The sequence below is a fragment of the Echeneis naucrates genome, chromosome 16 (genome assembly GCF_900963305.1).
Source record: "Echeneis naucrates chromosome 16, fEcheNa1.1, whole genome shotgun sequence".
Classification (NCBI taxonomy): Eukaryota; Metazoa; Chordata; class Actinopteri; order Carangiformes; family Echeneidae; genus Echeneis; species Echeneis naucrates.
In genome coordinates, this window is record NC_042526.1 from 15,087,865 (window position 1) to 15,099,271 (window position 11,407).

An 11,407-nucleotide genomic window follows, 5' to 3' on the forward strand; every position below is an offset into this window, starting at 1 on the left:
CGTGCCTACTAACCAAGACTTGGTTCTATTTGTAAATGTAGGTCAGACAGGGGTGTGGTATCCTCTGTTTACTGGAAACCTCTACCTTTTCATCAGAAGCTAATCTTTATGCCGTCAGCGCTCAACGGTCCTGAGGAAGCAGCCCTGAGCTTCCTTAAATATGATTTTACACTAACAAGGGATTTCACAGGAGCTGGATGATGATATGAACACAACTTCTAAACCACCTTGATGATGGGTTTGTCCCCCTTTCTGAACTGATGTGGTCATCCTGTTTGGTCATCCCCAGGCAGGGAATTCCCTGATTATTACAAGTGTCATTTATTTTCATGTGGCTTTTCTGCACAAACTCAGTCATTATCACAACCTCGGCATTAATGCTTAATGGCAAAATTCTCTCAAATAAAATGCTCACAACAGTCTGGACATGGCTTATACTACAATAGTAGCATCAACGCTTGCCCACCCCCCTCTGCTGCAGGGAATGGTTCAGCCCTGATTTGCATAAGTTGTCTGCGGGTAGCTACATGACCAGCAGGGGTAGGTTAGGGGAAGGAGTGCATGTGGAATATATACACATGAGTAAAGACACGGTCAGACGAGCTGTGTGTGGACTGTATCGTGAGGCTGCAGTGAATCAGACAGAGTCATGTACTGTGCTCATCCTGTCTCTGGCACAGGCAACAACTCATTGATGTATTGCTACAACATGAAACCAGTGAGTACATTTCTTATGTTTATATCTCATTGTCAATAGGTTACATGACACTGTCAGTGTGTGAGGATGCTGTTGCATTTGGAAATGCTCTTCTCAGAGGTTGTTTGTGTTTGCTGCCTGCCACAATTCAGCACTAGTTTCCAGCAACCTTCATAAAAGTTAGATGTGTTAGTAATTATAACAGCAACAATGATGATAAAAAAAAAAAAAAAAAGATACGATCCTGGATATACTTTCAGTGAGGCATGTTAGAGTGAGTGGAAATGTTCACTGAAATATAATGTGTCTTCTCGTTCGTTTGCATGTGTGTCTTTTTGTATGTCTTTTGGTGAGACACGCACAGAAACACCGCCTTGTGTTTTAAATGTGCCATTTCTGTAGTTTGTGTTGAATATGCCATCATCACTGAGCTGTTCATATGGTATAAAGCGTACTCTTGTTCAGACTTCAGTGGTGGCAACTTAGCACAGTTAATGCAAGAAGTGCATTAACTTCAAATTTCAAATCTTAGTTTTTCATGGGTCATTTGATTTTATGTATTTATTATTTTGTTGTTGTCGTTAATTTAGTTCCCCATTCCCTATCTAATTTCAGAACATACCCATCTCAGAGTTTACATCAAAATAATTTCTTATTTAAAATGACATTGCATCACAACAGCCATAACAATAACCCACACACAACACCCAGAAAATGTTTATTTGGTTACTACACATACAATCTCTTGTGGTTTCATGTTGACAAACCCGTGTTAAAATGCACCGGTGAGTCTCATGCTTCCTGCTAGCTGAGCACCATGTAGTCAAGCCTAGCAGCAGAAAACATCTTGACATGAAGCAGATTGCTGCTTTTTCTATTTGATTTAACCCCGCTATGTTAGAGCAGTCCCTCCACCACTGCAGCCATTATCAAAGGCAGCTTTGATCTCTGTGAGACTAACCATATCCAGACATCGTGGATCACAGAGGCAGAAAATTGGTTGCATGTGGCTGGAGTTGGCCATGGTGGAGCACAGCATAGGCCCTAAATAGCAAGTTGATATTTCACTCATCTAGCATCATAATGCTGTGGACGTATACAATAGGGATGATTGGGCAGTTAATTCCTTTTTCTGTATAAGTTAATTTGTGGTGTTGAATTAAAATCCCACATGTTCAAAAGGATTATTTCAAGCATACAAAGGTGGTGCAGTATTCCAATCTGTTCTTAGTTGTGGTCTTTATTTAATGGGAAAAAAAGTCCCTTATCATTTGTGGTGCCATGATTGATGGTTTCTAAATCAATGCTATGCTAAAAGAGGATGCCATGGTGACGGCCCCTCTCCAGCGGGGGCCAGAGAGGGCGTGCTGGGGCGGGGGTGTGACCATTATTAACGGGTCGCCTGCTATGCTGATGGTAAGGAGGACAATTGGCTTTATCCTTCGCCATATGTTGCCCATGGCGGCTCAGACGGGCCCGGTGTCGGCAGGGGCTCCTCTGTTTGGCCTAGCCCACAATCACCATGGGACTCATGCCAGCCAGGGTCATGGCTGCACGTATGTGTGTGTGCGCGCGCATGCGTGTGTGTGCGTGTGTATGTGTGTTTGTGTGAGTGCGAGTGTGAGTGTGCTTGCATGAGCATACTCAAGAGAGTCTTTAATAGCCTGCTTTACAGAACTTGTCGTCCGGGTAACTGACACCCCATTGATGCTGCGCAGGGAGGTTTATTTTCATTTCCTGGGGCACATCAAAGCAATTGAGGGAGGTGCAGGTGCAGCCCAGACCTCTTGGTGTGTTTGAGTGAGTGAGCATGTGTTAGTGTGTTTTGTGTGCATATGTGCCGTTTGTAGCTCTGTGCTTACAAGTAAGAGAAAAAGAAAACACACAAGGTTACTGTATATTTAGTTGGACTGCTTGATTTGTTTACAGTGTTTTGCCTCCTGCAGCAGAGATCGTCAGGATGAGAGTCAGTTCTCTGTTTGGATTCTGTCTGAAGGCGAAGCATAAGAAGGCCTGTAATTTAATTTTATTTGGGAGGGAATTGTATCGCAGTCTTCTGAAGCCAGTCGAACCTGATCATGATTAGGGCAGGGATTTCTCATGGTGAATGGTTCCTAAATCCGGATGAGGAGGTGCATGGATCTGCAGCTTATGGATTATCCCAATAGTGCTAAGTGTGTATCAGCTCTCTGCTTTGTTTTCATAATACTGTTGCTTCAGCCTGCGTTCATAGCACTTTTATTTCTGTCGATAAGATTGCTCTGAGCCATACAGACACAGTCGAGAATTGGTGTTTGATTATATATGATTTTATGGTTCAAAGTGGTTTTCTGTCTGTTCCTTAAGTCCCTTTCTCCTCTTTGTTTAAGGTTTATGGGCAGTCTCCCTCTAATGACGACATCAACCAGAACTCCCCTTCACACTCATCTAACAAAGCTCCCAACAATGTGTTCGCGAGCACCTTCTTTGGTGAGCCCAGCCAATCCAAAATTAGCATGATCATCAATGTAATTGCAGCAGTGTACTTGGGTCAATGTTCGTTCAAGTGCTGAATGAGTTTTCAAGGAAGGAAACGGCCATAAGGATCAAGTTTAATCAAACATCATCATCATGTTGATGTTGTTTGCTCACTCTGATTTAGGGACAGAGGCAAATAAAAATGTTCCAGACATGGATGTTCTATGTGGTCCTTCAATTTTCATTTTCATTTAAAGTCATAAGAAAGCCGGATTTCAAAACAAGCCAAACATAAAAATGCATACGAAAAACTTGGACCACAGAAAAATAATATCTTATGAGCGCTAACATGAAAAATTTTAACAGATATAACTAATGGCTTGTTAGCCATCTAAATTTAAACATGTTCACATGATAGCATTGGCTGATTAAACTAAAAAATCTATCACATTTCATGGCAGTTTTTCCAGTAGTAGTTGAGATACAGCCTTTAACTGCAGAGGGTAGGAGAGGAGAGTCATAGCATGAAATACTGGAATTAGGATTAAATTCAAATCAGAGCAATCATGATAAGATGAAAATGATTATCTTAATTATACCAATTATCATTGTCCAGTCACTTGAGACAACTGCGCAGATGACGTTGAGATTCGGAGGAAAACATGTTTATGCACTGAGCAAGTGGTCATCTTCAATTCAGCCAGTGAAATTTAGCAGTGCGGCTTCCTTGTCTCTGTCGAGGCAGCTGTCGAGCTTCATGGCTGGACTGGCTGCTTGAGATGCTGTCCCAGTCCAGGCTATAACATATCTTTATGCATTTTAGAGGGGACGAGCAATTCGCCCGACATCTGGAACGCTGTAAACGGGCTGAACCAGCAGGGCTATGAAGGTGTGCTGGGAGCAGCCACAACCCACCAAACACAGCCAGGGAGCTACAGCAGCCTGCAACCGCCACACAGCAACCTGGTGAGCTTCACCTCCAGCTCCTGAGACAGCACAGCACTTTGCGATCCTTGCGTGTTTATTTGCGTGTTTGCTCATTTGTGTTCAGGACTACTCTCCACATTCGGTGATGGCTGCTGATATGAACAGGGGCCTCCCACCCATGTCCACTTTCAATCGCAACAGTGCAGCACCACGGACTCCGTTAATCAACACCTCAGAGAATTCAACAGGTGAGGATATGGAGAAATTAAAATGAGCTTATTTCAGTCCAGGCTCAACTGTTCTTTACTTACATACTTAATATTGACAGTTTTTCCTTTAAATCTCAGGGGGCCAGGGAAATGTATCTGGAGGTTCACAGACAGGAGACACCTTGGGCAAAGCCCTGGCCTCTGTGAGTATGCGCCACACCAATCCCGTTAGACCAACTCATCTTTGCCTTGTTATGTGCCAACAGTCAGACCAGAGCATAAAACCAAACCCTGAGAGTCCCAGTGGTTTAATGCAAAAGGAAAATAGGTATTCCTCCCTGCCAGTGACACTCTAGTGAATATTAACCAAGGGCTACTTTTGTGCTGCCTGTCTTTTTATTAGCTGCCGACTAGTAAAATGACCAGAATTGATGAGTTTAGTTCAGGTTACGAGCCTGCTCCAAAGGCTGTGGCAGCAGCTGTAAAACCTTACACAGAAATGACAAGTTGTGCTTTTAAAATGATCCATGCCCTGGTCTCACCCCTCCCCCTTCTCCCCTCTCTCCATGCCTGCTGCCAGATTTATTCCCCTGATCACACCAGCAGCAGCTTCCCCTCCAGCTCGTCCACACCGGTGAGGTCTCCGTCTCCGCTGCTGAATGCAGCCGAACCTGCAGGTAGAGTGAAATAAAAACAGGCTGCTGTGCTGTTCATGTTATATAGCTTAGTTTTATATATGGTCGTTTTCTTCCTCCCAGGTACCAACATGTGGCCCCGGAGTTCAGTTCAGGCACCAGAGTCACCACATTATGAGTCTTCGCTTATATCAATGGTAAAGACAAAGTTCAATATAATATCCCTTTGCTTATTTCTTCATACGAAGACAATCGATGGATTCATGTATAAATATATGATAAATGAAAAAGACAGGTCAATATACAATAAATAAATACATGCACTAAAAGTACATTTACATATATACATGTGTCAATTATACACCAGCTCAAGACTTCAAACGACCAACCGGAAGAGGAAAATTGCACGCATACAGTTTGCATTGCTCAATTGAGTTTTAATTGAGGGAATATTTCCACATTGAAGGAAATAGCCTTATTTTATTTCTTAGTTAGCTGACAAGATCATTTCTGTCCAGCAAATGCATTTACTGATATATATATAATACTAATAAATGGTATATTTATACTTAGCTTAGGTTAACTCAGTGCAGGCCTGTGAAGCCACAGTGAGGTCAACTGTCAAAAAGTGACAAAATGTATCGCTGCAGATTTTACGGGATCTTATGCGTCAGCCATGTTGCTTGGCAGCCCAGCCGACTTGATCTTATCATCCTGCTCTTGGCAAGAGTGTAAATATTGTATTTTTGAAAAAATGTAGAGCTATTGCTAATGTCGGGCTTATATATGAATTCACCCAAACAGCTGGTTTCAGTATTTTGAAAAGAATAATTTAGTGCCACACAATGTCCCATATTCTTTAAATTGAGAGGATGTTTAAAAGTTCGCTCTGATGCCCCAGACGCAACCAGAAAGTACTGGTCTGACTTTTTTTTTTTTTTGCCGGGTGTTTGCAGTCTCAGGTGGAAGACCGTCTGGACAGACTTGACGATGTGATCCATGTCCTGAGGAACCATGCTGTGGGTCCCACGCCTGGTTTGCCTACCGACATCCACAGCCTGCTGAATCAGACCCACCACGGCCACCCGGGCTCTGCCACCACTCTGGCACTCAACTGTCACAATCCAGCCATGGTGAACAACCATTACTTTGAAGTATTTAGGGAAGGACAGCGGGTATGGAAATTCCATGTTGTGTGTGAACACTTTGAGGGCGCCCTGGTATTCAGTTTCAGGAATTTTTCCACCCCCTACGTCTGCATGCTTTCCTCATGCAAAGGTTGTTGTCCTTGAAATAGGAAACTGAGCACAATGGGAGTGTGCCGTGATGCGTCACCCTCATATGGAGAGTGTACAGTATGTACAGCCTCTAATTCCATTGTGGGGTGATGGGGGGATGCCCGTGTTGTGCACTCTCATTCCAGCGTGTTTGCCTTTCCCCAGACCAAGGGGATTTTAGCCCAGCTGGAGTGGAAGTATATGCAGGGGAAAGGGGTTTTTAGTCTAATCCTTTGGGGGAGGGGAGGTTTAAATTCTCTCCCTTTTATTTATCTATTTTTTTTTTTTTTCAAGTGATGTGTCAGTTAGGAGCAAATCTTCCTGAAGAGAATTAAGGGTATGTTTAGGGAGTATATACTAGTTTTAAAAGAAGATAAGATTAAGATTTCCTGAGACCAAATGAATAGTGTAGAGTGAGAAATCTACTCAGGGTTACGTCAGAAATGAGAGGCCAGATGTTGGTTTTGTGACTTATCTGTCAGTGGCTGGATCTGAAGAGTTGCATGCTCTGTGTGACTGAACCAGGTCCACTGGCTCAGTTGGATTAACTGAACCACAGCGTTCACATTCAACCTTTTCAGGTGCTCAATGTCCAGCCGAGGACTCATGAGCCAACCATTACTGTCATTATCTCATCTTGTTCTTTGTGTGTCATGAAGGTTGAAGCGATCAGCATGAACAGCAACCACTCAGCCTTCCAGAGCCGTACACAAAATGGCCACCCGTACCCAGCCAGACCGAGGGCCCCACTACAGCCCATGCCAGGTGGAGGTAGAGCCAAGCTATTCCTCTCATCTATCCGCCACAGTGTTCCCCTCCGGGGTCTGCAACCATAACAATTTCAAATATTTCACAGTTTACCTTTATTAAAAAATGTATGTGATATCCCACAGGAGGTGTGGGAGTTCAGGGAAGTTTGGAGCTGAAGATGGAGAACAGAGAACGAGAAGAGATGATGCACACTAATCACAGTCACAGCTCTGACAGCCAGAGATCAGATGAGGAGAGTGAACACAAAACACAAGGAGAAAACAGCACAAGAAACAGGTAACACACACACACACAGCAGCCACCTGGTCCGAAAAAACTGGCCCAGACTTTCTGTGCTGATAATGCAGAGTCGGGGCTTTCTGCTGAGACAGACTGTGCATGATTCATCAGAGTATTTTGTGACAGGAATTAAAATCAACATTTATACACAGTTCAGCGGAATTACGAACTATATGTACGCGATTACACCAAATGTTTTAAACTCAAATTTCTCTCACTCAAAGTCAGGCATTAATGGCTTCTCCACGTTCAGTTTCACTAATTTAAAATACTGTCAGACCTCCCTCTGTGAAGGACAGCTGTGTCCATGTGGTCTGTGGAGCTCTGCCTCGTATTGCTTCTCATGTCCTGGGACGCTACATTAAATTAAACAAAGGAAAAAGAGGGGTAAGAACAGCTGCTCTGACACACAATTCATGGTAAAGACATCGTTCCCAACACTTCAGTCAGGATTAAGGCTGAGATGCAGCCTACGCCGAGTATTTACTGCAGTTGTATTCTTTTTGACTTGGGCTGCAATGAACAATAATTTTTGGTATTGTTACAGGTTATAAAATTTAATGGGCTGATGTCAATAAATTATTTTTCCTGAGCAATAGTCCGAAATTCAAAGTCAGTCAGTTAAAAAAAAATAAAATAAGGATCTTCTGTATATATATATATAAAATCCTCAATTTTAGATGCTGCAATTTCTTTTCTTTTCTTTTTTTTTAAACCTTTTTTGCAATAATAAATGAATTGGACAAATAATTGTTTCAGGTCCACATTCGATCTGACTGTGCCTTTGGTGCTAATGAGTCACTGAAACATGTTATGTTTATATTACAACCAAACTGTTCATCTTGTAAAGTCGTCACAGAATAAATGACGTTGCCCTGATGTCTGTGGTCCCAGAGGTCACTTTCGGACAAACGTCCTAATGGCATCAGCCCTGATGTCTGAGCGCATGGTTTCTTCTTACTCAGCTCGATAATCAATCTCGGCATATATGAATGACCTCCAGCAACAATTTTGCTCTTGAACGTTATTTTGGGTTTTTTTATTTAAACCAATGAAGAAACATCAGAAACTAAAGCGACAGGGAAAAAAATGCATCTCTTGATTAAGAACGGCCCCTGAATGACACAGTGAAATTTGCTCGGCAGGATTAATGATTAAATAAAGAGTGTGTTACTGGAAACATGGGCTGGCTGTGATGCTCTTGTAAACTGCCTTGACAGAGCTAGTGAGGGAGCATTCGACTCCCTGTAACGCAGTAACATGGTGCCAGCTCAGTGGCCAGCAGAGGGCAGAAAAATCCACAGTATAACTTTAACATACTGAATATACAGTATAATATACTGAAGCCTCCGCTGTCCAGCCACCAAAGCTCAAATATCATTATTCAAAAAAAAAAGAAAAAAGGGTTGAATTTCACATTTGCATACATTTATGATGGTGTCCATATTTTTCTTGCATCATCTTGTCTTTACAGCATCCATGAGGATGAGGACCTGAGCCCGGAGCAGAAGGCCGAACGTGAGCGTGAAAGGAGGATGGCCAACAACGCTCGCGAACGTCTCCGTGTGCGGGACATCAATGAGGCCTTTAAGGAGCTGGGCCACATGTGTCAGCTGCACCTGAAGAGTGAGAAGCCGCAGACCAAACTGCTGGTGCTGCACCAGGCTGTGGCGGTGATCCTTAGCCTGGAACAGCAAGTCAGAGGTCAGTGCATCACGGTTGCATGGCCCAGTGGTGCAGGGAGGCAGGAAAGGCTGCACGTCTTTGTGTCTGATGAGGGAGATGCGATGAATGGATTTTATCCCTGGCTTCAGTCAACAACTGAAGCACTGAATAAAAAAAGTGTGCAAGAGAACATGTTTTCAGCCACAGTTATCCAGGCTCGATTACGGTTTTGTTTCGATTGCAGTCATAAAAATGAAACAATGAGCTGAAACAAGTTAAAACAGTTAAACTGCAGAGTTGGGCTTAAATTCCTGGGTTACAACCACAATGTGAAGCTTTACAGTGCCTCTGAGGGGAATGCATGCAAGACACATCAACAATACCCTGTACATTGAAACAATAACAAAGAGCAATAACAAAAAGTCGACAGCTAAATCAACATTCATGAGGCATTTTCTCGTAGTTTCCACTGAAGTGACATATTTGAATGTCCATTGCATACAGAGTGGGAATGAGTAAAATCCCTGTAAAAACCGCGCGCCTTCTCTTTCTTCTTGTCCAATTCTAACCCCCGTTGCCTGTGGAAACCCACAGAGAGGAACCTGAACCCGAAGGCAGCTTGTCTGCGGAGGAGGGAGGAAGAGAAGACGTCCACAGTCATGACAGATCCACAGTCCATGCATCTCACTTTCCATCCCAGTCTGACCGACCCAGCCAACCCCATGGGTCACATCTGAGCATCTGATACCACCGACACCACGCCCAGCAACAAGTATGTCACACTTAACTCTTTCAGTTTGATATCAGTTGATATAGTAATGTTTTTGGAAAATGAGATGTCATATATCTATATATCTATCTGTATATATATAGATAGATATATAGATATGTACAAAATTATTGAAAACTGGTCCACAAACAGTTAATATATTCAAACCATGATGTCTTTACTTTCAGAGATATTAAGTGGAAAAGTTGATATTAATATTTGTTTTATATTTGTTTCATTCTTATGCAACTCTGCATATAATTAATGATGTGAAATAAAAAAACTTTATTCGGGCCATATAAAGTTGATGTAAAAAGTCTGCCGTTATCTTTTATGCCACCAGATGTTGAGTGAAGAGCGTCCCAGGAGCACCCAGCGCTTCTTCTGAATTTGGACCCAAGCGGAGAGGTTCCCCTCTCTGAGTTTCAAGTGTGATGCAGTTGAACAATCGTCTCCTCACCTCCCATATGGACTTCAAACTTTGTGCCTAAACTTTACTAGTGACAGACAAATGCATTGTAAGCTGCAGATGTTTTGTACATATTTTGTATATTTATTGATTATGTTTGATTATGTCTGAAAGGATGAAATCCAGTACGAGGTCCAAGGTGTCATCTGCAGTTTTCATTTTGGCAGGGCCAGATATATTTTTGTCTGACTTAACAGTGTGTCCATTTTTGCGGTGTACTCTCATGATTTCCACCGGGCTCAGAGGACTCATTACCCCTTCATGTGTGTTCAGACGGCAGATTTGATTTGTCCTGTGGTCTGTGTGCGTGCGCGAGTGTGTGCGAGTTGCAGGAGTTTGACCATTCTGTGAATGAACAGCGCTCCGAGAATGTTCCGTAACGTGAGGGCATCATCTCGTATTTGTATATTTGTTATAAATTCGTTATGGTATACTGTAAACAGGAAGATTACTCTTACTGAAACACTGGTGGACAGAATTCTTTTTCTTCTCAGTGTAAATATCGTTCCTCAACCATAGTCAAGGCTCTTTGCATGTTTGAGTTTTTCATAGAACATTTTTTTTTTTTTTTTGTATGTAACTTATCTTTTATACAGATGTTGTGAATTTAATCATGTCTCCAGTTGCTTTTTATCATTCTGATTTCACACAAAATATTTTTGTGCAGTTTTGTTAGACGTAGCCACATTTCATGCTCTGAGCAATACAGTGTTACTGAATAACTGATGTCTTATTTGCTTATCATACTGCTGAACAGAAAATGAATAATCGACAATAATCTGAAATACTCCTATCATAACATGTACAGTATGTGTACAGTTTGAATTAGCCTACAGGCATGTGTCAAAATGATAATGTAGCAATAAATGTGTTTTTTCAAATAGGTTGAATCTGAGTGATTGGCAACACACACACATATGTTTATATCAATGTGCTGTAATTGTGTTTTCAAAATGATGAAAAAAACCTTTTCAAAAAAGGCAAAATATTTAGTCATCACAAAAACCTTAAGCCCAAGCTGTGAGCTAAGCTCAGCTGGGACTAAACAACAAGCTGCATAAAACACACAAGATGTCTTTTTCTTTTTTTTTTTTTTTTTTAAATACAGAATCAGCGAGTCACCTCTTCATCTGTGAGCTTCACAAAGCTGTTGGTCTATTTATAGCAGGTCTTTATTTCAGAAGCCACCTTTAATCAACGCTTGCATAAAAAAAGATGTAGCATGGTTCATTAAACCTCGACCTGTGAATGA

At 42.1% G+C, this 11,407-nt stretch overlaps 1 protein-coding gene across 1 annotated transcript; it reads left to right on the forward strand.

Moving 5' to 3' along the window:
• Positions 1–611: 611 nt before the first annotated feature.
• LOC115056497 (transcription factor 12-like) lies at positions 612–11,008 on the forward strand. The gene is made up of 13 exons (XM_029522971.1): positions 612–718; positions 3,067–3,166; positions 3,978–4,120; positions 4,206–4,329; positions 4,429–4,493; positions 4,871–4,967; positions 5,049–5,122; positions 5,882–6,058; positions 6,862–6,973; positions 7,096–7,249; positions 8,727–8,956; positions 9,512–9,689; positions 10,030–11,008. The coding sequence occupies exons 1-12, from the start codon at positions 650–652 to the stop codon at positions 9,652–9,654; spliced, it is 1,488 nt and encodes a 495-aa protein (XP_029378831.1). The 5' UTR covers positions 612–649; the 3' UTR covers positions 9,655–9,689; positions 10,030–11,008.
• Positions 11,009–11,407: the final 399 nt, after the last annotated feature.